This window comes from Trametes versicolor, assembly GCF_000271585.1.
Source record: "Trametes versicolor FP-101664 SS1 unplaced genomic scaffold TRAVEscaffold_10, whole genome shotgun sequence".
Taxonomy (NCBI): Eukaryota; Fungi; Basidiomycota; class Agaricomycetes; order Polyporales; family Polyporaceae; genus Trametes; species Trametes versicolor.
In genome coordinates, this window is record NW_007360330.1 from 1,437,116 (window position 1) to 1,462,587 (window position 25,472).

The following is a 25,472-nucleotide window of genomic DNA, read 5'->3' on the forward strand; positions in this document are numbered from 1 at the left end:
CGACTTCCTCGAGCAAACCCACGTCGCTCCCGGCAATGCTCCCGCCTATATGCCGTGGCAGATGGGACCGCCGGGCCCTCCCCAGGCCGACGCCCAGCCGTGGCAATGGGACGCTCAGCACGCCCCGCTGAATGCGGGTTTCTCCAACTTCGACTTCGCGAACGCGACTGCGCCGGACGACGTTGCACCGCGCGTGCCTACGCCGCGGATCCGCCGCGCCCCCGTGCAGCCGCAATACCCACCAGACCTGCTCGACGTCGGATCGTTCGACCTCACGCAGAACTCTGGAGGTCCATCTCAGGTGCGTGCGCTCTCCCTTCCACCGACAATCTCGCCAGCTGCAGAAACGCCTATGCTGAACGAGGTTTCTCAGTGGGACACGTATCCCCAGGGACTCGTCTCGGCAGATACTGGTATGCTGCCGCCGCCCGGCTTCATCTGCCCCTCTCCGTCAGCCACTCTGGATGCCGGTGCTCCCCCTCAAGGTAGCCTCCTTCTGGGAGAAGCATCGTCCAGTGGCCTCAACCCTCTGGATTTCCCCTTCCCTTCCAGCTCGGGCTCGTCGTCCGTCTCAGGCTCGCAGGATCCCTCCGCCCGTGACGAGTTAGACTCTCAGCATCGCGGCCGTCGACGCCTCTTTTGGCCCTCAAGATGAGGGCAGTTCGCTCTGGACGCCCTCCAATCGCGCTGCAGCCTCTGCGGACCACTTCGACTCGACCGAAGGGCATGCGTGGATTGGCTTCCCGAACGAGTGAACGTGCGCACTCGCTGGCTCGTTGTCGTCACTGATGACTCGCTCTTACGGCTTCGGCTCGATGCCCCCCGCTGTTGTTGGTATTCTCCGTGCAGCTCCGTGCGCGTCGGTACCTCGTTTCCATCCTCACGCTACTGGCTGTTATAATTTCTATACGCGTCTCCAATTGTGTCAAGATCGATTTGTCTCTCACTCTATACTCCCCTTTTTACTTCTCCGTCATATCGTATCGTCTGTATATCGTCTAATGCATGCAATCATGCGCTCCCCAATGCTGATATGGAGTCCCACCAGCGGCTTGCCGCACGCGAATTGAATTGCGCGGACTTTGCGGTCCACACAAGCGGGGAACCGGCGCCGCTTGCGGCTTTGCAGGCCATCAGCTTTCCGCAGTAAGTACTACTTCAAGTGCAACTTGCCTTGGACCACCACTGTCCCAGGTACCTTCTGCGTTTCTTTCTAGTGTCCTACTCTTGTGAGCAGAATCGCCGTCCAGTATGGAAACGACCCGGCTCTTGAAGCAGCACAGGGCGGAGCCGGCTGATGTCCGGCCCATGCGGTACTGTGCGTCAATGTTCAACGTTTAACGTTGTTCCCATACCCGCGCTTTTATATACAACGCTAACTTTACTACCACAGGGCATCTCTGGCGAGCCCTGGATACCACAGCCAAGGCCTTCGCTACTGGCACCCTAGTAAACTACCTCGACGTACGTGAACCATAATAGCGCCCACGTATGTGGGTTTCAAAGCTGGCTGGAAGTCTGAGCTCAAAAACGCGTAACAGGCCCCCGACGCGATACCCATCGTGTCCAGCGTGCGCAGGTGGCTGTTCCGGCTTACGGTGTTCGCAAGCGGCATCTACCAGCAGCACATGCTCACCATCGGCGGCGGGACTGCGTTCTTGCTCTAGTGCGTGTGGTATACATCGCCTTGCTAGTGCTCTCGCCTGTCTATGGCAATTCGCAGACTGACGATGCCCTTGTGTGTGCTAGCGGGAATCCAAACGAAACTGGGAGGTCGCCGTGGTGGGCGCGCTTCTTCATACCTCTCTTCCAAGGTTCCAAGTCGCCGGAGTACATCAAGGTGCGTTGACCTTTTACAAGATCGCCTCCCAAAAACTGCTCAACTATTGACCGGTGTCCCGCTAGAGAAAACAGGAGTACAACGACGCGTTGCACCCGCAGGTCAAGGAGGCCCTGGGCGCGTCGGTCGACGAGATGTACGAGATCCAGGCGCTCGCGACCGCCCCCAGCGCACAGCGCCGCGGCTACGCCCGACAGCTCGTCAAGACCGTGACGGACATGGTGAGGAATTACCAGCCGGCCATGTATGCAGCATGTGACGCAATGACTGACGTGCGGGCCCGTTTTTGCTCGGCGGGGGACAGGCCGATGCGGAGGGGCGCGACACCTGGGTCGTCACCTCTGACGGCAGTGCGTTCTACGAGGCGCAGGGCTTCGACCTCCTGCGTGTGGTCACGGTGGGCACGGACAACCCGACTTATCATGGGGAACCGGTGAAGGTGCACCTGGTGAGTGTCGTCGTATGGTGAATGACTTGGTGTGTTGCTGAGGGACCTTAATTGATATCCCAAGATGCGGAGGACTGCGAAGGCACCGGTATTGGAGGATATTCCTTCGGCGGGCACTAGTGAAGCTGTTGCTTGAGGACATGAACGTGAGGTCGTTGCGAACGAAACTGGGATCGAGCCCTAAAACGCGCTTTCGATGTATGCGCACAGTCTCGTGATAAAACGGAATGAGGATCAAAAGCTTGGATATGTGGGTTTTAGTAGGCGAAGGTCTAGGAACGCTGGGAGAAACTCACCCCCGGAACATAAGAAAAAGCCCTTCACTTTGTGCGCACCCGAGTGGGCGGCACAAAAGCCCAAATGACCAACAAGAGACCCATCATAGCTATCAACCTACAGATCGAAGTGTATTAGTTAAATGTCAGTAACGCGCAGCATGAACACTCACAGTGGCTGGAGACTCGCGATACTCGTTCTAGACGCAATTGCCCCGGTAATGAAAGGGAACACGGCCGCGCCTGCGGCACCGAAGCTCGCAATCCAGCCTATGCCCCCGGAAATGAGCTCAGGGGGTAGGACGGCTCCAGCGTGGTTCATGACGATCGGGTAGATTGGGCCTAGAAAAAACCCAACGAAGGACACGCAGATCGCGCCCGAGAGGAGATCGGGGACGAGCCAGACGACGAGCTCTAGGCTGTACGGGGCGGTCAGTGCGAATGGCGTCGTCAAGGGTGAGAGGCACATACCCGAGGCAGATCAGGATGTACAGGAAGATGACACGCCATTCGCCGATCTAGCGCAATGAGGGGGCCGTCAGTACTCTGCAACGTCAGAGGGTACATATTTCGAGTGTACCTTTTTATTCAGCCATAGAAGGGCGATACGTCCGACAGTCAGGCCTGAAGACAAGGCTCAACATCTGTGTTCCACAACTCTCCTTCGGAAATGGCTCTTACCTCCGAAGAACCCAGACGAGATATATCCCGAGTTGGGGCCTCCATGTCGCTCGTTGATCACGTACGTGACAATCCAGCCTACCGTCCAAGTGATAGTATGAGCGAGTGACATGGATCATCAAGAGTTTAAAACGAGGCGCACCGCCGATAGTAACCTCGACTCCGACATAAGTGAAAATGAAGAACGCCATCAGGTGCACGGCGCGTAGGCGAAAGATCTGCTGATACTTGTTCATGCCCGCCTCCGACTCTTTCGTCTTCTCAGGCGGCGCTTGACCAGTCTCCTGCAGGCAGTCTGGAACGTTGTAGTTTGTAATCACGTGAATAATAATAAAAACGGAGACGTACCATCTTGACTCCTGAAACGGAAAGCCAAAACCTCGAGCACAGCGTTGACGAACGTGATCCCGATGTGGACGAGGTACACGAACGACCATCGCTGGAGACGCGCGAACTGCGTCGACACTAGGGGCGCACACATCGCTCCGACGCCGTAAATTGCATGCATAATGCCCATCTTGTTCGAGGTGTCCTCGGATATGCTGGCGAGAAACGCGTTGGAGCCCGCATCCTTCCTCGTTTGAGATATTTCAAGGGGCCTAGGAACAGACTTTGCGCTCACCAGGAAAGACATGCCGAAGCCGCTGAAGAGATATCCGATCACGTATGCGGGAAACGGCGGCGCAGCGGACTCCAGAGAAAACCCGACCATGGCCACCACGGATGCTGCAGGAACAGGTCAGTATGGCTCCGGGCTTGTGGAAGTAGTAGCTATACCAAACACTACCATCTGACGGCGTCCCGGGGAATGCCATGAGCCTGAGTGTATTCCGAACTCTCTGAACGTAAAGCGCACCTTCCCAAAACCAAAGCGATCCGTGAGGTATAGATACGTTGTTGCGCCGGAAAGGAATCCCTGTGCGAGCGCAAACAGGTGAGTGGGCCGTCATGCTACATGTCATTATGGTGATAACATTACCACGCAATTGGCGATAAAAATGAGAGATACGATTGCGTATCCAACCTGTATCAACGCTGTTGATCAGTCACAATCATACAGTTATTTGATTGAGTACTGACGTGGTAGACCTCCTGGAGGCGGGGAAGCAACGGCCCTAGTGTACCGTCATTCCAGCCGGCGACGAAGATCGACCAACACAACGTCGTAAATTGGATTTGAGCCTTACGACGCATCGCTGGTGTCTTGACCGCATCTACATTCCTCAACGACGGCGGTCGTGTAGCATCGACATCACTGTAGACGACTTCCTGTGAGACCTTCTCGCTATCAGGTCGATCCGCAGTTGGCGGGGAGGCTTTTTCGCCCAGTTGAGCCATATCCGGGTCGTCGGATGGTAAGAGAGCCACAGAGTGGTCTGTCGGAGGGATCTTTTGGTGGTCCTACGGTCTTATAGAAAGGCGTCTGCAGCGTGAAGGGACCGAGATCCGCTCTGCCAGTAGGCCGAATCACACGCGAAGTCGAGTCAAAATGTCTATAGCGGTGTGAACTCTGGGGCCTTGTCAGCACGACCCCACATGATGCGAGAGTTTCGAAAGCCTTGCCTCGTGGGACGGGCGCACGGGACGGTCTTCAGTATGCTATTCTACTGCAGCAAGCGTCCGTTGACGTTGACAAGAGACAGTGCGCCGCTGTCCGACCTGCTGCCGTGTATGAGCTGCAAGCGGGTATTTTCCGGTAAAATTTTGCGAAAATTGGAAGTGAGGTTACGCCAGATCGAGGGCGACTTTGGGAGGAGGCTCAAGGAGGAGCGGAGAGAGAAAGTGGTCACATTGCGAGTGGAGTAGGATGCGGGGAATATTCGGGAAAATACTACAAGCAGGGCCAAGACGACACGCGATCCAGACTCCGACTGAATGCGACGCGTAGACGCGTCGGGCACGTGCCCTCTCCTTGTTCTCTCGAGTCTCCGCCGGCAAGCCTGCCGCAACACCGCTCAGAACAGCGGCGAGCACCGTCTTCTCGTTGTCGACACCGACGCCTACCTTCTCTTTCTCGGTATCACAGCTCTCGCCGCTACGACGCGCGTACTTAGGCGACCGCCACCCTCCTGCAGACACGTCCGTGACGCGACAAAGCACAACCAACGCACAAAGGCTTGCACCCAACTCAACAGCGTGGAGGGCACATAATTGAAGCAAACGCTGAAAGGAAATATGGATATGGTGAGCCCCGGGGCTCCACATTCCTTGCTGCTGTGCTCTAACGAGGTACAGGATATGAGCATGTCCGCCGATGGCGACCTCTTGCAGTACTTTGACCTCTCACCCGACAAATTCCCATGGCGCGCCCCGAGGCCCCAGGAGATAGAAGTTCGACGCGCCCACATGTCCGACATGCTTGTTTTCGACATCCTTCTCTCCTCTGGAGGTATCCGCCATCCCGACACCCTCTTCCCTCCGGCCGACCCAGACTCCCTGGAACGACTGCTGGAGGCGATCACCCATTCCACCTACGACGTGTTGAAGCAGGACTGTCTGGTGTACTTCTTGCTCAAGTGGCATCAAGACGGTCGTGAGGAGGAATTCAAGGAGAGGCGGGGCATCCCTCCACAGTTCGCGTCGCTTGCGGACGCGTACTGGCATCTTGATTCTGGGGTCAACGTGGGGGTATGTGGCTCAACTCAGCCGCGTCTTCCGAGGATATCGAGCTTACATTACTAGCGGGCGGTATCGCTCTTGAGCGACGCGCGGTTGAACAGAGACTATCCCTCCAAGATTTTGCAAGCACTATCTCTTTCCGACGATGCTAGCGCATATATCCGAGCGTACGTCCGAACCGCAAATCCCCTCCTCACGGAACCCGACGATATCGACGCCTACACTATCGCGCTGGCCGAGTCGAGCCTTATGGAGGCTTGGTCGTATCAGCGGTCTTTCTCTGAAGTCAGCGCCACACGCAAGAGGCTGATTCGAAAAATCCTGGATTGGTGTATTACGCGTGAGTCGTTCGTGTTTTGGCATCAATTCACTCACACCGACTGGCACTACAGCGAAGCCGCGCCTCGCGACTCTGACGCACCTATTGGCGTTTCCCTTCTCCCCGTACGAACAAAACCTCGTCCACTCGTATGCGCTCGACCCACCATCCCATGTATCCGCGGCATCAGTTGCCGTCATTCAAGATCTCGTCTGCGTACGACTCGTTCAAAGTGGCCAGCACGCTGCCGCTATCAAGCTTGACCGCCAGTTCTCCTCCGTCCCGCGTGGTGGCGACAAGGCTCAGAAGATAGCACAGGAACGGCGGCAAATGATGGACGAGCTCATGTCCGCGATGCCGAATGCCGAGCGCTATCTCCTCGAGCTTGAACTAGAGAACTTTGCACAGGGACGCGGAATGAACCTCTCGGAGAGTGTCAGTAGCTCGAAACCCAAGGCTAAGGGGAAGGGAGTCGACCTCAGCATGTCGTGGGAACACATTGCTCCACCAGCGACGAACGGCGTGAATGGCGCGTCCTCGGCGTCCGCGACTCTCCCCATCCCGCAGCGCTCGAATGCGCCGCGCTTCGGCGGCGTGCATCCTGCTAACGCAGTGCCGTTGACACGCCAGCACGCTGTCAGTGTCATCATGCCCAAGCCTCCAAGCGGTCCTCTGCTCTTCGCGGGTATTCCTGCCGGCAACATCCCGTCGTCTGCCGGTCTTTTTGGCAGCGCAGCCGCGAGCACAAGCGCAGGTCGCGGCGGTTCGCTCTTCGACGTCGCTGGGAGCGCAAACTCGACGCCGAACGCGTTCTACCAGCCACCTGCGAGCACGGGCCAGAAGCGCTCGATGTTCGGAACGCTGAGCGCATCCACGAGCGCTCGCCCGCAACCAACATCCGCGTTCGCCTCCGTCTCCGCGCAAACGAGCGCGCAACATAAAACCTCCGGAGGCGCTGCCGACTCCTCTATCCACGGCCCGCACGACGCGGATGTCAGCATGCTTTCCGAGCTTTCCGAGCCCGAGTCCGGGGCGGACGCGTCGTTATCGCGTGCGGAACCCGGCGCGGAGGAGGAAGAGGAGGTCTCGCACGCGGGCTTCGCGGCCTCGGTGTTCGGGAACATACCGAGCGCGCACACGCGGCCGATCGCGACGTCGACGGGCTCGCGCATTGCGCGGACGGAGACGGAGGCCAGGATGCCTCCGGGCGCGTTCCTTCCTGACGACGATGAACATGACGGGGCGGACCAGGAAGCGCAGGAAGAGGAACAGGAGCGGCGGGAACAGGCCTCTGCTTCGGCGGCGCGGGCGCGCGGTGGGAGGAGCACGCGGGCATCGGCCTCGGCCTCGACGTCGACGCGCACACGGGCTCGCGCACCACGCTCGCCGTCTCCGGAACAACAGTCGTCATACGCCCCCGCGCTCTCGACGCGTACGCGGAGGGCAGTCAAGGATGCGGACCTGGGACGGAGCATCCCTGGATCGCTCATGGGGACCGACGACGACGATGATGATAATGACGAGAACGACGATCGCCGCCGGCGTGATCACGAGCGGGACGAAGAGGAGGAGGAAGAGGACGTGGTTGCACCCCTGCCAGCACCGACACCTGCCCGTCGCACGTCGCGCAAGTCGCGCGCCTCGAACGGAAGTCAGGTCGAAGCCCCGCGCGTGACCCGGCGGTCCTCGCGGCTCTCCGCCGTGTCGTCCGTCGGGTCGTCGTCGCCCGAGCCGGCGTCGCCGCAGAAGCTCTCAGCGAAGTCGAGGAGCTCAAGAGGGGGCAGGACGTCTACTGCGGGGGCGAGTACGAGTGCTGCGAAGAGCACGGCGACGAAGAGCAGCTCGAGGAAGAAGCGGACGTAAACGATCGCCGGATATCGGCCGGTGTGCAGGTATATTCCCTGTCTAGAAGAGATTTCGGTGCTAGGTACGGTGCTCTAGAACGATCCCTCATCGTGTTGTTGTACTCGCTCTCTAAAATCTCTAGTGGCTCGCCATTGCAAGCCCTCTTTTTGGATTGTGATTTCCTCTGCTGAGGGGTGCGCAGCGTGGTGGCGGTGGTTTGCCCCCGAGTATTCCCCGCAACCTACCACTCCTGCGCTGCATGAGTCCACGCCACAATACGACTGCTTCTTTCTCCCCTCATCTGCGAGCACTATGAACAAATGACCGCGTTCACCGCAGGCGCACACTAGACAACTGTTCACTAACTGCCAACAGAAACGTGGCAGCTCGAGGAGCCATTCACAGACAACGAGCAATAGATTCTGGGTATGTATGCCCCTCACGCGTGCAACAGCGCTCGCGATAGCCGTCAATCGAATTCCAAAGTCTCTGTCATGAGACTATTCTAGTCCGCAACGTGCTCAGTGACCGGATGCAGTGCAAACAATTTCCCAAGGTTGGTTCTTTTACATCCTGGCGTTCGGTGACACGGGCAGCTGCCCGACATGCGAGGTTCGAGTCACCCCAAAACGGACGGTAAGCACGAATCACGACTTCCTCTTTCCGACACGTCTGATAACGCATGCGCGCAGATCAATCGCGTTCCACTGCCCATCACTCGCAGTGCTCGCGCGCATGCAAGGTGCTATAAGACCCTAGACCTCGCGACCACGGTCACGGTATTCCCAGGCCCGATGGATTCCTCTGTGACCTCCGTACCTCCCGCCGACCAAGATACGGTACATGAAGCCGCTCCACCTCAAGCAGATAGCGAGAAGGCCTCTGAAAAGGTCATCTGCATCGACACCGATGGCACGCGACCGCCGTCGCTGAAGGATGTGGATGCGGCGGTTGGCAAGACGCCTGCGATGCGTCGCAAGGCGCGGATCCAGTTTGCCACGCTGTGTTGGTCGATCTTCGTCGCAGGCTGGAACGACGGCACCACTGGACCATTGCTTCCCCGTCTCCAGGAGGTGTACCACGTCCGTCTGTTTCACTGTCTGGCCTTTCAGGCGATGCTGATACACATGTGAACTACAGGTCGGATATGCCCTCGTCTCGCTCATTTTCGTGGCCAACTGCGTGGTATTGCTTTCACCTACGATGATATGTGTTGTGTGTGCTCATCAGCGGCTGGTATGCTGTCGTGAAGGGCTTCCTTACAGGAGCATCGTCGTACCTTTACCTCACTGACCGTTTTGGCTTTGGAAAGGTGCGTACGGCGCACGACGTCACTCCCATAACCCCCATAACCCCTAGACTCATATCAGTTCCCCGACGTTCGTAGATGGTCGTATTCGGTATGACAGCCGCGGCTTCCACAACTGCGATAACTTATTGAACCGTATTTGCAGCATCTACAGTAGCCTTAGTTGGTTTCTCACTGGAAGCCTCCGTGCCACCGTTCGCGGTGTACGTGATCGGCTTTCTGTTCAGCGGATTCGGCGTGTCTTTCCTGGTGAATGCATATCGGTTCTCTGGCTGCTGAAGTAAATACTCACGGGCAAAGTAGGATGCTGGCTCCAGCGCCTTCGTCGCTAGCCTCGCCGAAGACTCGTCCAGCAAGATGGGGATCATGCATGCGCTGTATGGCGTCGGGGCGATGTGCGCGCCGCTCGTGTCGACGCAGTTCGCGCGCTTTGAGAAATGGTCCTTCGTCTACCTCGTTCACATTGGGCTTGCACTCATCAACATTGTGCTCCAAATCCTGGCCTTCCGTTTCCGGAGTCAAGAAGGTACGTCTCCCGACTTTGCGTATCTTGATTGTAACGAAACTCATGCAATTCAGACTGCCTGCAGGAAACCGGCCAAGCGCCACCCGAGAAGACGAAAGCGTCGGACGGAGGAGTGAACAAGTACACGCAGATCTTCCGCTTGCGCGCTGTACACCTTATGGCATTCTTCATCTTCACTTATGTCGGAGTTGAGGTTACTATCGGCGGTGCGTCTCATCCTTCATTCTGATAATAGACTGTCTCAACTCAACTCATCGTAGGCTGGATCGTCACATACGTGATCAACGAGCGTCATGGAGGTGCCAACTCGGGATATATCTCGTCTGGGTTCTTCGGAGGTAAGCATTCTTCCTGAAGCACGTCGTTGACAACGCAGATTGAGCCGACGTGTAGGCTTAACTCTGGGACGCGTCGCTCTTCTGTGGCTGAACAAAAAGGTACGTCTGATTTTCGTAGCCTCGGGCTATACAGCGTGCTGACAACCCGCTCGCTGCTTTAGATCGGAGAATGGCGTGTCATCTTCCTGTACATCGCCTTTTGCCTCGGGTATGTTCTTCCCGCCCTCTTGGCCTCCTGTCCAACTAATCACCTACGTCTCGCAGCCTCGAGCTCGTCGTGTGGCTTATCCCAGATCTGCTCTCCGGCGCGATCTCCGTATCGTTCGTTGGGTTCTTCCTAGGCCCGATATACCCGATCGTCATGAACCACGCAGGTGCCATCTTGCCTCCGGAGCTCATTTCCGGTGGCGTAGGATGGATTGCTAGCTTCGGCGGGGCGGGTGCTGCCGTCTTCCCTTTCATCGCCGGGGCAATTGCGTCGCGCACGAGTCTCGCGAGCCTGCAGCCGTTGTGAGTGCACACCGCATCCGTCGCCTCTCGTAGCCGTCCACTAACGTCGCGTCCCAATGCCGCAGATTGATAGCGATGATGGGCCTTCTGCTGGTCATCTGGGCGTTTGTGCCGCGCATTCGTGTGGATTCAAAATGAAGGGGGTTACTCTTTATATCAAGCGGTGAGGTGGTGAGTTCAGTGGTGTTCTAAGATACATATCGGCGTCACCAAACTCCACGTACCGACCCCAATTGTCCAGGTGCCTTGATGGCATGATTTCGACGACCTTATACGTGTCGTTTGTACAACAACGCTTCCCTGCAATTATCCTGTTTGCGCCATTCAGTTTTCTTCATAGGTTTTCGTCCTAGCGCTTACTCAGAAGGCATGTTCATGATACTTATTCATAATCGCCTTGCGCGCTGCATTTCCTGTCGCTCATTATATGCGTATGTTCTGCACGTCTCAGGCGCGTGAAGGTCAGCTTGAGAACTACTTTAAAGTCGAGACTCCAATCGAAGAACGGAGAGCGCCGTGCGCGCACGTGCGACGCGACGCGACGCGTTGAATTGTCGGAGTTTCATTCCCCGAATATTCTCCGCATCCTCCTACACCTACCACGACACCGTTTTTCCTCTCCGCCCCTCCACGAACTCTAGCTAAGCTATCCATTGTAATCTTACTAAGCCGCCTAACGATATGCCAAAGTTACGCTGAAAACCGTCCGCTCGAGCTTCTGCAGTTGTACCACCACCGGTATCCGTCATCCTTAAGCTTCTTGACGCAATCACCGCAATGAAACAGCGTCCTTGCGATCTCCGCACATCCCACGAGGCGACTCCTGGTCGCCAAATTCTGCATCATGTGTGCTCTTGCCGACCTTGCGGCACCAGAGTTCACATCCGCGCAGAGAGCCTCGATTGACCTCGCGTGTAATCCAGGTTGAGTAAAACATGGCCCCTTTGCGCTCCAGGCGTCTCATAATGAAACTGCAAGGTCCGTGAAGGCTCTCCCTGATGGATCTCTATCTCACCACCATACTCCCCTCCCACCGGGATGCGGCTCCTGAGGGCCAAGTAGTCATCTCTCCCTTGGACGATCGGCCCACTGGCAACGAGAAGGTTTCACAAGATGTCGTTGACAGCGAAGCCATATTACGACCCCCGTCGTTGAGAAACGTGGATGGATGCAAAATCCCAGCGATGCGTCGTAAGGCTCGGGTCCAGTTCGCCACACTGTGCTGGTCGATCTTTGTCGTGGGTTGGAACGACGGCACTCTAGGGCCGCTCCTTCCCCGCCTCCAGGAGTTTTATCACGTCAGTATCCGCTACCCCCTCTTGGAAGTAGATCTTACAACATCACTTGTAATCTGCAGGTTGGATACGCCATCGTTTCTCTCATTTTCATTACCAATTGCGTGGTACTGCTGTGCTTATGATACTAGCATACACTAACAACTCAGCCTCTTCGCTTTCATCCAGGGCCTCCTCATCGGCGCAACAACCTCACTGACCGGTTCGGCTTTGGAAAGGTGCGTTGTGCGCTCGTCGCGATAGTCAACCGCTGCGCATATACCCATGTTCGCAAGCCCCCAGATGGTCGTCTTCGGTACGACAGCCACGGCGTTCAGGGGTCGACATTATACTTACTCGTTTCTACAGAGTCCGTAGTGGCCATGGTGGGGCTCTCTATAGAATCCGCCGCGCCGCCTTTCCCCGCGTACGTGATCGGATACCTCTTCAGCGGCTTCGGTATGTCTTTTCTGGTGAGTGCAACCTTGTTTCTTGAGTCTCTTGTCCTATCGTATCCGATGGTAGGCTGCCGGATCCAACGCGTTCGTCGCCAGCCTCTCCGAAGATACGTCTAACAAGTTCGGGGTGATGCACGCGCTCTATGGCACCGGGGCAATGTGCGCGCCGCCGGTCTCGACACAGTTCGCGCGTCTGCAGCGGTGGGCGTTCGTAGACCTCGTGCACATTGGCATCATGTTCACCAACCTCGTCTTCGAAACCCCCGCCTTTCGCTTCAGGAGTCAGGAGGGCAAGTTTCTCGACGTCATTGTTCCTTGTCTGCGTCAAAACTAAGTCAAGTGCGACGTTGCAGACTGCCTGCAAGAGACTGGCCAAGCACCGCCGGACGAGACTAAAGAGTCGGAGGCGGGTGTAAATAAGTATAAGCAGATCTTCCGCCTGCGTGCCGTGCATCTTATGGCGTTCTTCGTGTTCACATATGTCGGAACTGAGGTTGCCATCGGTGGTGCGTTCCATCCCGGCTCCTAAACTTAGTCGACGCTCACTCGTGTGCATTCGAGTATAGGATGGATCGTCATGTACGTGATCAACGAGCGCCATGGAAGCGCGAGCGCGGGCTATTATTCTTCTGGGTTCTTCGGAGGTACATAGATTCAGCGACACGTTGAAATCCGAACAGGTGTTGACCTTTGGAACGCAGGTTTGACTGTTGGGCGTATCGCTCTACTGTAGGTGAACAAAAAGGTACACTCGATACATCAATATTCAACAATGCGGGATACCAATACCCCCCCGGGTCGGCGAATGGCGGGTCGTCTTCCTATACATCTTGCTCTGCCTCGGGTATGTTCCCGCTACCCTTAACCACATTTCCCGGTCCCGACCGAAACTGACTACCTCGTAGCCTGGAGCTCATCGTATGGCTCGTCCCGAATCTGCTATCCGGCGCGATCTGCGTGTCCTTCGTCGGCTTCTTCCTGGGTCCGATCTACCCCATCGTCATGAACCATGCCGGCGCCATCTTTCCCCCCGAGCTCATCTCTGGGAGTATTGGCTGGATTTCGAGCTTTGGAGCGGCTGGCGCTGCTGTGTTCCCTCTCATCACGGGGGCGATCGCGTCAAGTACGAGCATTGCAAGCCTGCAGCCGCTGTGACTGTTGTGTTAATAATGCGCGTCGATCTGCCTAGTCATCTGCTGATTTGCCCGTCATCGTGACCGTAGATTGATAGCGATGATGGGTCTTCTGCTGGTTATTTGGGCGTTTGTGCCGCGTACTCGCGTGAACACAAAGTGAAGGGTTTTTGTTTATCTTCGGTGGTGAGTCCATCAACCTTCTATGACACATTTCAGGAGTCTTAGTTTCTCGCCTATTCGCCACAGTATTACCGACGTATCAACGACAGTCTTGTACGACATCCGTTCACCACTCGCCATTTTAGTGCCATTTCTATGTAGCATTGGTTTTCTCATTGTCAGACGCCCATCGTCTGGGCTCACGTTTACTTATCCCCCTCCATGCACGGTACCGGAAGTCCTATCTACTCGACCACGTTTTATCCATATGTTCCTGGAAGGTCTAGGTCTTCCAGCCGCGCTAAGTAGCCGGCCACGTGGCGAAGGTAGAACACCGATAGCACCTTCCGCCACTCACGTTTATTTTCCGACACGAGCGATTCGGAGGATCGGCACTCCTAACAGCCTGACGCCTCTACATTCTAGATAGCCTGCGTCGTCTGTTCCGGTCTGCATCCCCGTAAGTCGACCCTTCCTCGAGCGGGACTGTATGTAAAAGACTTGTCATGTGTGTCAACCCCAGCTGACTTCGGGCCACAGTTCCGTGTCCCAGGCGGAGCACCGGTGCACCTTAAAAAGAGACCGCACGCGCGACTGGGGATCCCAGGCCAGGCTACCATGTCGCAGGCTCAGCCCTCCATTCCCTCGACCCCCATGGCAGGCAGTGGCGGCGCAACTACGCCGATCAACGAAAAGGGCGACTCTCACAGTGCAGGGGGTAGCAAGGAGCCTTCGATCTCGGATGTTGTACAGCTCCCCGAGCTGGAGGATGAGACTGGTGTACGGACCCCTGCGCAGCGCCGTAAGGCGTTCATGCAGTTTGCGGCCCTTTGCTGCTCGATCTTCGTCTCTGGGTGGAACGACGGGACGCTAGGTCCTCTACTGCCCCGCCTACAGGAGGTTTACGACGTGAGTCTTCTATTGCTGTAAATACGTTCGAGTGACCTCTGATGTTCATGTATCGGCCTGTAGGTGGGCTATGCAGTCGTGTCGCTCATCTTCGTTGTCAGCTGTATCGTAAGTTCCTCTCATCTCCGAATGCCCTGCCGCCACAGAACTCATATTGATATTGAATCCTCAAGGGCGCTATCTTGGGGTCATGTACATTCTTGTACTTGACCGACCGTCTCGGATATGGTGTGGTGCGTGAACCTACTCTCCTATCCCAGGGTGTTTAATTTTGCTGACGAGCAATTATCGCTCATCAGGTTGTTGTACTCGGTACGATCTATCCAGTAAGATCGATAAGATCGAGAGTGTAGCTCACACTTTCTACAGCTTCGCTCATGATGATGGTGGCATACGCGCTGGAAGCCGCGGCCGTGCCGTTCCCCGTCTTTGTCGTGGCGTACTTCTTCATCGGTTTCGGCAACTCGTTCCTAGTTCGTCGCCGCAGCATCCCCGCGTTATGTATGATAGTGCTGATTGTCATCGCAGAACTCCGGCTCAAATGTCTTCCTCGCGAACGTATCCGTGGGTAAGGCTTCGACGAGGTTTGGTATCCTCCATGGTTCATACGGTATGTGCTCCTCTTCGACCTGCAGTGCGCTCGTGCCACTGACAGTGGCATGTGTGGTAGGACTCGGGGCGATGGCCTCCCCGCTGATCTCGACACAATTTTCACATATGCGGCACTGGTCCTTTGTCTACCTTGTGCATATCGGTTTGCTGGTGATTACGGTCACGATGCAGACCATCACCTTCAAGTTCCAGAGTCAGGAAGGTGTGTACTGTTTTGTCCCCAACTCATCTATGGTCGTATGTGCTTACGACTCTCCCAAGCTTGCGCGCTTGAGATCGGGCTGCCCCCGCCAGCGCAGGAGCCGGTTTCTCTGTTGGAGCGTTACAAGCGGGTATTCCGGATGCGCGCGGTACATCTTATGGCCTTGTTCGCCTTTATATACGTTGGCATCGAGGTGTCTATCGGAAGTATGTGCCCATGCCTGCCTTTCGTCGCTAGATGTCATGCTGATGCGACCCTTCAGGCTGGATTGTGACATATGTTATTGATCTTCGCCATGGAGGCCCGAGCTCGGGCTACATATCCTCGGGATTGTTCGGAGGTGCGGTAGCGTCAGTGTCTATCATGGTGTGGTGCGAACGCTCACTCCATCTCAGGCATCATGGTTGGGAGAATTGCTCTCCTACCGATTAGCAAACTGGCAAGACCCAGTCTACTGTCGCACTTGAGCCGATCACTGACGAGCATTCGGACCTCATAGATCGGCGATCGACGGGCCATCTTCGTATACATCCTGGCGGTTATCGGGTGAGTGCGCGCCACTTGCGTGTATCCCCGCCTTCTACTGACTTGATTTGGTTTGCAGGCTCGAGCTCGTCGTGTGGCTCGTGCCGTCGCTCATTGCAGACGCCATCGCCGTATCATTCGTCGGGTTCTTCCTGGGACCCATGATGCCGATCATGACGAACCACTCGGCGCGCATCCTACCCCCCGACCTGATCTCGGGCGGCGTGGGCTGGATTGCGAGCTGGGGCGCGGCGGGGGCGGCGGTGTACCCGTTCGTCACCGGGGCCATCGCATCGAAAACGGGCATCGGTGCCCTGCAACCGCTGTAAGTGACGCTGCCAATGCGTGACGGGTGGGGACGCTAACGAAGGTTTTGCGTGCAGGGTGGTCGCGCTATCGGGCGTGCTGTTCGTCGTGTGGGGATGCGTACCGCGTAGCCGGAAGCAGATCCAGGGATGAAAGGGAAGGTCTTCTCTGTAGAGTTTTGGGTTACTACATAGATGCGGTCAGTTCAACGCTCCTGCGCACATTTAGTGCGTTTATGTCTTTTTACGCTTTCACGACATAGATGAATCTCGATGTACCATTTCACTTTCCTTGATTGCTGTGTAGCGCTATCATCACCCACCCGTTGTCTGTCTGCTTCCTCGCTCAAGGCGTTCCGTACTATCACGTCTCGCCTCGGTTATGATGTAAGCAAGTGCCGTGCGCATTCAACGTATCATACTGATGCTTGCCCCATCTTCAGGCTAGATGGCCACTCGAGACGGATCGCGGGGGATGCTTTCGACCGACCGTGAGTACTTACTCATACCCACTGCCCGGGATGTACTAATATGATAACTTGTCTCTATCTTCCGCCCTCTCTACGTGGCACATTCAATTGAGTGGCAAGCCGGCTGATGTCCAATATTTCAAGTCAATCACCATCAACTTGCAACGGTCAACCAGCGTAGTGCGACAAGTGCCATGGACACGGAGCCACGCTATGCTGCTTACAGTAGCCCGTGGCCGTGTCAGCGGCCATTACCCCAGAAAGCTTCGCGGCGTCAAAGTTCGCTACAGAGGCCGCAGAGATGCAACGGATCTACACCAGTATCGCTGTTCGATTTCCCAGAGGCGACCCAGGCACTGGAGACTAATCCATGCGTACCTGCTGGGTCTCCCACCGGTTATGCTAACCTATACGAGGTCCGATATTCAATTTCCAGCTTGCCGTATGCGCTCCCGCGGCCATGGGAATACGCACGGTTGAACCTCCCGTTCCAGCATCAGCTCAATGTCCTTGCGCACCCGAAGAGGGGCCGACGATTGATATCATACACACCTGCCATAATCACAGGTCTGTATCGTGGTGTATGCGACGTCTAAACTATCAAGCCACTAACGCACGGCATGCCCAGGACGTCGACGGCGATGCGCGCTCCGCTCCTACCAATGTCACCGGGCCTGACTTCGCTGCAATAGGCTCGCGAGGAAGCCACTCGAAAGTCACCGCGCAAGTCCTGTGGCTTCGACGCGTGGCACCCCTCCCCAGGCTTGAATGGGCGGGTGTATTGGGATCACGCCGCGTGGCGACGCCGTCGACGGTCTCCCTCAATGGGCCTCCCTGCTCGCCAATCCTCAGAACGTTGCAGATCCCGTACGAGGTTGTTACCACAGCTCCCGCGCAGGACGAGCGGTGATCCGACTCTTCTCCTCTAGGCACTCCCGCGGCGAGCGATCGCGACCCTCATCTGTGCACCGGGTCCGCGCCGCGCGCACCGCAGCGTTGATTCCGCAGACCATCGCTCCGTGAGAGTCCGCACACGGTATGGCGAGGCTCGCGGGGAGCTGCATGCATAGTACGAACGTCGTCAGGCACAGAAGTCCAAGCAAGTAGCCGATGTCGCCGTCGTTCCCAACTCCCTCCGGCGCATCTACGCAATTAGCAGTGTTCGTGAAGTGCTCATGCCAAGCTCGCGCACGCCACTGCCAGCACCGCTGACATGCTGCTGAACTGAAGTCCGCCCGCGGCGACGTGATACCTGATAGATGCGGCCTCGCCGTCGTGCTGCCTGATGGACGGACGCTACGCGGACTTGCATGGAGTCGGGACTCCGCCTCGCCCTGCACTTGGTTGTGGGCGCATCGTGGCGCGTGGGTACATCGGCGTATCTTGAGACTTTGCGTGCTTGGGCGCGGCCGCGCGCGTCCATCAGACATCCACAGACGCGGGAAGTCGCGGCCCCCGTCAAATCCCCCTCCTATTCAAGCCACAAACAACTCGCCGAAACAGGCAAGGGGGTAGAACAGCAGTGGGTGCTCATGCGATTACACGGGTGGGGTATACCATAATGCCTGCGGGTGCACAATTCCTATCGTAGTAGCCTAAGATGCCTTCAACCAAAAATGTCCGTTATGTTCCAGAATCTAAAAGAGCGAAGGTGTTTGTGCAAAACGAGTGGACAGCTATGGAGCAGCGACAGTGGGTGGGTGGGCCCCGTGGGTGGGTGAATCTAGATGGGCGCGGGGAGTCGGGGAGATGCCGGGCGCAGTTGTGGTTCGTTGCGCAGTGCGACGGGGTTCGAGAAGGGTGCGTGGACAGAGCGGCGCGGAGGGAGCAAGCACCGAGGGTTCGACGAAGATTGCAGATTGAATGTGACGGATGACGACGATCGGGCGCGCAGTTCATTCGCAAATGCACCGGTTCAAGTTCGCAGATTCACGTGTACGGGTCGATATCGGGTCGCAGCAGAAGAAGAAACAGAACAGAGTCTCAGCAAACCGCACACACGCTCACGCAGGAGAAACGGGAGAGAGATGAGTAAAAAGCGCACTTTTTATACACAGCAAATGTACAGAGCATTGAACGAGCAGCCAGCAGCCAGCAAGCAGGCGTATCTTCCAAATTCTCCAGGGTCCTCCGGGGGTCGACTTTTACGGGGCAGGGTGGCGGTAATGTGAAGTGGTATGTGTCGGTGTGGTGTAGGGTAGTAGGGTGCGATGCGATGCGGGGGTATTGCAATGGATACCTGTCAAAAAATGAAGGCGCGCGCACGCGCTCGCAGGCGGCGCGGCGGCTCGTTGGCCTCCTCGAAGGGCAAGCGCGGTTCCCAGTGTAGTAGAATGAGGGACTGGGGAAAGGAGTGGCACGTCTCGCGTGCTCTAGTATGGCGGCCGCTTGAACTCGGCGCTGATCTCGGCGTCGCCCATCTCTGGGTCGACGACCTTCGTCTTCTGGCCGTCGCCCTCGGAGTTGTAGTCCGAGAGGTGGTCCTCGTCCGCAACGGTGAACGTCTGCATCTGGACGTGGACGCCGTTGGAGAGCTCGGACTTGTGCTTGATCGTGCCGCGCGTGGGCATGCCCGCGTTGATCCCGATCGTGTTCGCGGTCGTTGCGGGGTGCGCGACGCGGAAGCTGTGCCCAGTCCCGCTCGAGCTACATCGCACACGCGTCAGTACAGCCCACTGTGTACAAGAAAGACGATGCGACGTACAAGACCTCGGGTCCCCGAGTGGAGAAGTTCGTCAGTCGGCGGACAGCGCGGCAGGCCACGATCTGCGGAAGGGGATTGTCAGTGATCTGCGCGAAGGGGAAGGCGCGAGAAGTGCGCGCTCACCGTGGAGAAGATGGCGGCGGGCACGTTGAAGATGACGCTCATGATCGCGTTGAGGTTCAACATGATGAACACGGTGGCCAGCAGGTTGGACAGGAACCTAAGAAAATCACGCGCGCGTCAACATGGGTAGCGCGGACGAACGGGAGAAAGGATGCGTACGCAATGATGAAGTACACGAGACCGTCCTTGAAGAGGAGGGTCATGAGCTGCGAGCGGCCGCCCTTGACGCCGATGACGAGCTTGTACATGCTGAGGAGCAGGATGATGAGGTCGAAGCACATCGAGTAGATGAACGTCGCGGCGAGGATGGTGTTGTTCGAGCCGGTGACGAGGCAGCCCTGGCCGTCAACCCACGAGGCCTTGACGAGGACACCTGCAGAGTCACTGGTAAGCTCAAGCGCAGAGTATAAGCGCAACGAAGACCTACCCTGCAAGATGAGCGACCAGTGACCGAGGATAATCACGATGATGGGGATGACGATCCAGCGGTGATGCGACCAGAGCGCCATCCTACGAAGGATCGTCAGAATTCAGACATGATCATAAACCCAAAGGCGGACGTACGTGCGGATCGACAGGTTGATGCTCGCGAGGCCGGAAGCGGACTGGCCCATGATCTGGTTGAATGTGTACAGCGACTGGCAGTTGATTTCGCTGTGCGGTCGGGTCCGTTAGGTTCGGCCCCGAGCGCGTACACAGGAGATCCACAACGTGACTTACGTCGTTGTATCGAGCGCGATCAAGCTGCGGGCGCGGGTTGGAATGAGTGGCCGGAAACGGAAGGAAGTTCGATTTGTGACTTACATGCCGATCATGGTGAACAACAAGCAATATCTGTTCAAGAAGTAGAACACCTGCGAGGGACTGTCAACTACTGACGTGAAAAAAGGGGTATATACGAGTCCACGGTAGGCGGCATTCGGTGAGGACTGTGTCGCGCGCGCTCTGCCACTGCCACCGCAACAGGTTACGACGTATCAAAAGAGTGTCATGGTTGGAAACACGTTGGACTCTTACTACCGCTGGACTGGTCGCTTCCCGTGCAAAACGCAGTGAGAGACACGTACCGCGGGGTAGTGGAAGCGCTTCTTGCCGGTGAAGAAGCCGAACTCGAAGTCGAGCGAGGTGACGAACTCCCAGCTGGAACGCGAGTCGCGTCAGAACGCGCCCGGAAAGGCAAGGACGCGTCGGAGATGCTCACAAGTACAGGCCGGAGAGGGCGTGCATGAACTTGAGGAAGACGGCTATGGAACGCGACGCGTGATTAGCATGATGAACACGACGTGAGAGCAAGCTAGGAAGCGGAGGACGTACTGGAGTCGAGGATAAGCTCCGTCTGCGAGTTCCAGTCGACCATGGTGGCGGCAGGGGAGGGTGAAGGTGGAGAGAGGAGGTAAGGGGTAAAGGAAGGGACAGGAAGTGAGGCGCGACCCGGAGGAGGAGGGGGCTCTGGGGCTAGATATCCGGCTGAGGAGGCGGATATTTACATGGGCAGGGTGTCGCTGGATTGGAGCCGAGGCAGGAGGCTTCGAAGCCCCTGCACTGAATTCGGGAAGGATCAGAATTCAGGCAGGGTCCTCCCACGGCCGTACGGGAACGTTGCTCGTCAGCTCTGTCCCCCGGGCGTCCCCCAGCTGGGCATAAGCGAGAGGGATCCACTCCTGGTCCGCCCTTTCCCCTCTTGGGCCTCGCCTTCAACCCATCACTGGCGCTCTCACGGCCACACTGAGGCACACGAGCGCTGCCGCCCTTCACTCGAGGCTCGAAGGCGTCGGCTGCAGCTGGCCCGCGATCACGCACGCCCCGCGGCCCACATGATGCGCTGCGATGACGGCGAGCCCAAGCCCAAACCGCAACCTACACTGGCAACGGCGCCCCAAAGAAGGCGGCGAAAATACAACGCGCGCATCCCTCCTGAGCGCCATCTTTCTTCCCCAATCCGGATGTGTGTTTGTCTCGCCGGCACTCCCCGCGCGCCACGCGTCTGGGCCCGCTCCTGCCTGTCGGGGAACTGGGGTTTCCAGTTAATTTAGACTTTAATTGAGATACGCCTCGGCAAAGGAGGGGTTATGCGAGCGCTGTGCACCTCCCTTCACACTCACCCGTACGCGTCGTTTGCGATATGAGTGGTCTGCGCCCAGCGCGCGGGGTGCCCGGCCTCGCGCTTCCGCGTCCGCCCTGCGCGAGACGAGATCTGGGCGGATTGCCGACGCGTGCACGGCGCGAAGGAGGGGCCAGCGAGACCCGCCGAGACACGTCCGCCCGTGCGCGCGCGAGAAGCTGCAGAGGCGATTCGATTCGCTCGCGGACGCGGCGTGGGTTAACGTTGCCAGCAGCACCCAGAGCTGCTTCTCCGTCCGCCGACGCGCCGTAAGCCCCGTCAGAAAAATGCTCGCGACGGCTAGCCTCGCTTTGGGCATATCAGCACACTCCCCCGCCCCTCCCCCACCGACACCTCTCCTCCCTCCACTGTCAGCTCTCCCGCCCCCGGGCACCCGCACACAAGTCAAGTCCAACGCCCGCTCCGGGTCGTATTCCACGCTCCTTTGCCCCTCTTCTCTTCCCCTCGTCCTCCTCGCCCCGCTTGCCGCTCCGCTATCTCGCCTCCGCCCAACATGGCAGCCACGTTGCTCTCCTCCCCACCCGCCCTCCTCCTCTCCGTAGCTGCCTTCCTTTACATCGTCCGCTGGCTCGCCAGCAGGAAGCGCCAGGACGTGCATCGCGTTCCCAGCGCCGTAAGTCTTACGACACCTTCCCCCCAGTACCCGCTCTGACGCAATGCACGGTGCCCCCTGCAGCCCCCTGCGCTCGCGCACTGGCTCTGGGGCCACGAGCTCGCGACCTTCCAGGGCCAGGCGACCGAGACGTACACGAAGTGGGCCGCGCTCTGCGGGCCCTTCTTCCGCGTCAAGGGCGCGCTCTTCCACCCGGACATCGTGAGTGCCGCGCGCAGGCGTCCGATAGCCTCAAGCACGTCCGTCCGCCCTCCGCTGACACCTCCCTGCAGATCGTCGCGGCAGACCATGCGGCCGTCCAACACATCTTCCAGAACGCGGACGACTACGGTCAGTGCCTTCGCCTTCTGCTCTTCATCAGCATACAGTACCACCTTCCTCCGCGGCGGCCGTGTGTACTGTGTGGCTTGCGAGCGCCCGCGATACTTGCTATAGTTTATCGCATCCGATGACACACGAAACGAGCGGACGCTGACGAGATCTTGTCCCACAGTGAAGTCTCCCGCGTTCAGACCTCCCGTCGCGAACGTCCTAGGCAAAGGCCTCGTATGGGCTGAAGGCGAGGACCACAAGACCCAGCGCCGCATCATCGCCCCCGCCTTCTCGTAAGTATCCTCCTCACCCTCGCGCGCGCGCCCGGCGTACGGCGCACTTCGCCTCCGCCCGCACCCTCTGTTCCCCGCCGCCGCCACAGGTGCATGTGCGGGCCAGACTCAGGGCGCGGCGGAGGGGAAAACTGAGTGTACAGAGAAGGCCGTTCGCTGACTTCGCTCCGACACAGGTCGGAAGCCATCAAGGGCATGGCGGACGACATTTCAGAGTGCTCCGAAAAGGCAGGTCACCTTCCCCATCTGGCAGGTGTGGCCCATCACTGATCGCCCGCTTCCCCACTCCGCCCCGCTCTCCCCCCGATCGCTCGATCTCCCCGCCCTCTCGTCTCCCCGCGCTCCCGTCCCCTCTGCAGCTCGAGAGCAGACTGACGAACCATGTGCTGTCCGCGGGCGGCGCAGCGACCGTCAACATCACCGAGTACACCTCCACCTGCACGTACGTCTTCTCCTGCTTGCGTCAGCGGGGAGCAATCCGTGCTGATCAAGTTCTCGCTCGCTTGCGACCTTCAGGCTGGACATCATCGGGCGCGTTGCCTTTGGCCACGATTTCAAGGCCGGGCAGAGCACCGAGGCGAAAGAGATCCACGCCTCCTGGGAGGGCCACGTCAACACCGGGCTCGGGTTCGGCGGGTTCGTTGCGATGCTCGTGATGCGCGCCGTGCCCTTCATCACGCTGCTCCTCACCAAGCTCCCCGTCGAGGCGATCCGCGCCGGCGGGCGCATCCGCGAGATCACCACGAAGCTCTCCATGCGCCTCCTCGAGAGCGGCTCCGTCTCCGAGAAGGGCCGCGACATCATGAGCATCCTCGTCAAGGCGGAGCGCGCGGGCGCGTCCAAGGGCGGCGCGGCGCTCACCCCGCAGCAGATCGTCGACAACGTGAACACGTTCATCATGGTCGGCCACGAGACGACCGCGGGCTCGCTCAGCTTCACGCTGCTCGAGCTCGCGCGCCGCCCGGACGTGCAGGAGCGCCTGCGCGACGAGATCCGCCGCGTCGGGCGCGACCTCAGCTACGACGACATCCAGCGCCTCGAGTACCTCGACGCGGTCGTCAAGGAGGGGTGCGCACCCTCTCGCCCGTCTACGTCCCTGCAATCGCACACTGACGGGTTGCGCCCACAGCCTCCGCCTGCACCCCGCGTCGCCGCAGACGGAGCGCGTCGCGCTCCGCGACGACGTGATCCCGCTCAGCAAGCCCATCACGACCGCCTCCGGGGAGACGCTCTCCTCCATCCGCGTGCGCGCCGGCCAGGTCTTCCACATCCCCTTCACGACCATGCACGTGAACCCCGCGGTCTGGGGCCCGGACGCGGCCGCCTTCGACCCCGCGCGCTGGCTGACGCCCGGGCGCATCCCGCCGCCGAGCGAGATGCCGCACGGATGGAGCGGGCTCGTGACGTTCTGCGACGGGCCGCGGAACTGCATCGGGTACCGGCTCGCGGTGTTCGAGTTCAAGGTGATCCTGGCGACGCTCGTGCGGAGCCTGGAGTTCCATGAGACGACGGCGGTGGTGCTCGAGAAGATCTCGCCGACGCTGCAGCCGGTCGTGGACGGCCGCGGGGGGCTGCTGCCGTTGCATATCACGCTGGCGCAATGAGCGTGGCGCGTGGATGCGCCGCTTTTGTGTATATGGTGGACTTGTTAGTCCGACCCTCACCGCCCCCCTTCGTTGCGCCACGCTCGCTCGTACAGGTAAGCCGCCCTGCCCCGCCCCTCGCTCGCCCGCGCTCTGGTAGACCATCGCCCGCCCCTCGCTCCCGCTCCCTGGGTAGATCCCCGTCCCGTCCCGCATGGCCCCGTCTCCTCTCGCCCGGTCCCGGTACCAAAGTCGACTCCGAGTCGCACCTCGATGGACGCTCGCCCCGCCTGTAAAATACGCACACGCACGCACGCATACACGGCCCCGCCCGGGAGGCGCGCGGCGCCCCGCACCTTACACGTACTCGCGCCCGCGCCCGCAGGGGTCCCGGTAGTAGCAGTAGTAGTAGACCACCTCACTTCACTTTACGCTAGGCCGCTGGCCTGGTGGCTTGCATAATCAAAAGAGTTCTCTTTCTCTCTCATTCATATGTTTTGGGGTGTGCGTTGTGTGTGCTTTTGATTTTATAGTGGGTAAAGTGAATGTGCTAACTCACTTTGACGTCCGCGAGGTTCCTGTGGCGGCGCCCATGTGCACTCCGCGAGTATTTCTGGGTCGCGCGCGGGATCTAAGGCTGTTGCGCGCATGTGTGTAGTGTGTGCTTACTGCACAGGTGTTCACGCTTATTTTGACAGCAGGCTTGGTGGCGGGGCCGCCACCGCGACTGTGCCCCCTGCTGCGGTAGCCTCGGGGAGATCGAGCAAGGCGGTCGCGGAGCAGCACGACCCCAGTCTCAGTATTATCGAGCATTGGAATTTGGCACTGGTATCCCATAGAGTATACCGATAGCAATCCGGTTACATTACTTGCACCAGTGAAACCCGGTGATCATACAACGCCGCCTACCAGCCCATCGAAGTATGCACGCTTCCTCCTTCAGCGAGGCCGAGGTCGAGACC

General features: G+C 58.4%; 7 protein-coding genes across 7 annotated transcripts; 5 read left to right on the forward strand and 2 right to left on the reverse strand.

Annotated features, from left to right (window-relative positions):
• The first annotated feature begins 1,182 nt into the window (after positions 1–1,182).
• On the forward strand, positions 1,183–2,555 carry TRAVEDRAFT_60360 (uncharacterized protein). The gene is made up of 7 exons (XM_008044131.1): positions 1,183–1,318; positions 1,394–1,464; positions 1,542–1,666; positions 1,750–1,840; positions 1,906–2,061; positions 2,145–2,288; positions 2,353–2,555. The coding sequence occupies exons 1-7, from the start codon at positions 1,252–1,254 to the stop codon at positions 2,422–2,424; spliced, it is 726 nt and encodes a 241-aa protein (XP_008042322.1). The 5' UTR covers positions 1,183–1,251; the 3' UTR covers positions 2,425–2,555.
• Positions 2,556–2,608: 53 nt separating this feature from the next.
• On the reverse strand, positions 2,609–4,438 carry TRAVEDRAFT_130310 (MFS general substrate transporter; the record flags this gene model as incomplete). The annotated part of the gene is made up of 12 exons (XM_008044132.1): positions 2,609–2,681; positions 2,737–2,982; positions 3,035–3,081; positions 3,144–3,187; positions 3,245–3,322; positions 3,387–3,539; positions 3,593–3,815; positions 3,867–3,970; positions 4,022–4,034; positions 4,101–4,160; positions 4,224–4,268; positions 4,325–4,438. 12 exons carry the CDS (start codon positions 4,436–4,438, stop codon positions 2,609–2,611), a joined length of 1,200 nt encoding a protein of 399 aa, XP_008042323.1.
• A 964-nt stretch (positions 4,439–5,402) lies between these two features.
• On the forward strand, positions 5,403–8,174 carry TRAVEDRAFT_66443 (uncharacterized protein). The gene is made up of 4 exons (XM_008044133.1): positions 5,403–5,428; positions 5,480–5,872; positions 5,927–6,203; positions 6,256–8,174. The coding sequence occupies exons 1-4, from the start codon at positions 5,420–5,422 to the stop codon at positions 8,043–8,045; spliced, it is 2,469 nt and encodes an 822-aa protein (XP_008042324.1). The 5' UTR covers positions 5,403–5,419; the 3' UTR covers positions 8,046–8,174.
• An 821-nt stretch (positions 8,175–8,995) lies between these two features.
• On the forward strand, positions 8,996–13,738 carry TRAVEDRAFT_131439 (MFS general substrate transporter; the record flags this gene model as incomplete). The annotated part of the gene is made up of 11 exons (XM_008044134.1): positions 8,996–9,109; positions 9,168–9,212; positions 9,280–9,343; positions 9,491–9,585; positions 9,640–9,862; positions 9,916–10,068; positions 10,123–10,200; positions 10,256–10,299; positions 10,362–10,408; positions 10,465–10,710; positions 13,666–13,738. 11 exons carry the CDS (start codon positions 8,996–8,998, stop codon positions 13,736–13,738), a joined length of 1,182 nt encoding a protein of 393 aa, XP_008042325.1.
• Positions 13,739–14,141: 403 nt separating this feature from the next.
• On the forward strand, positions 14,142–16,575 carry TRAVEDRAFT_153389 (MFS general substrate transporter). The gene is made up of 14 exons (XM_008044135.1): positions 14,142–14,197; positions 14,278–14,646; positions 14,710–14,754; positions 14,820–14,879; positions 14,946–14,958; positions 15,016–15,119; positions 15,175–15,256; positions 15,317–15,460; positions 15,520–15,666; positions 15,723–15,800; positions 15,856–15,899; positions 15,960–16,006; positions 16,065–16,310; positions 16,369–16,575. Exons 2-14 carry the CDS (start codon positions 14,356–14,358, stop codon positions 16,442–16,444), a joined length of 1,377 nt encoding a protein of 458 aa, XP_008042326.1. The 5' UTR covers positions 14,142–14,197; positions 14,278–14,355; the 3' UTR covers positions 16,445–16,575.
• A 1,694-nt stretch (positions 16,576–18,269) lies between these two features.
• Positions 18,270–21,216, reverse strand: TRAVEDRAFT_172729 (uncharacterized protein). Its single transcript, XM_008044136.1, has 12 exons — positions 20,902–21,216; positions 20,789–20,831; positions 20,655–20,727; positions 20,392–20,441; positions 20,308–20,331; positions 20,152–20,241; positions 20,015–20,097; positions 19,747–19,960; positions 19,588–19,684; positions 19,465–19,526; positions 18,805–19,406; positions 18,270–18,483 (listed from the first exon to the last, which is right to left on the reverse strand). Exons 1-11 carry the CDS (start codon positions 20,942–20,944, stop codon positions 19,133–19,135), a joined length of 1,053 nt encoding a protein of 350 aa, XP_008042327.1. The 5' UTR covers positions 20,945–21,216; the 3' UTR covers positions 18,270–18,483; positions 18,805–19,132.
• Positions 21,217–21,855: 639 nt separating this feature from the next.
• On the forward strand, positions 21,856–24,927 carry TRAVEDRAFT_153395 (cytochrome P450). The gene is made up of 8 exons (XM_008044137.1): positions 21,856–22,322; positions 22,386–22,523; positions 22,595–22,652; positions 22,816–22,927; positions 23,104–23,155; positions 23,287–23,369; positions 23,444–23,995; positions 24,057–24,927. Exons 1-8 carry the CDS (start codon positions 22,203–22,205, stop codon positions 24,529–24,531), a joined length of 1,590 nt encoding a protein of 529 aa, XP_008042328.1. The 5' UTR covers positions 21,856–22,202; the 3' UTR covers positions 24,532–24,927.
• Positions 24,928–25,472: the final 545 nt, after the last annotated feature.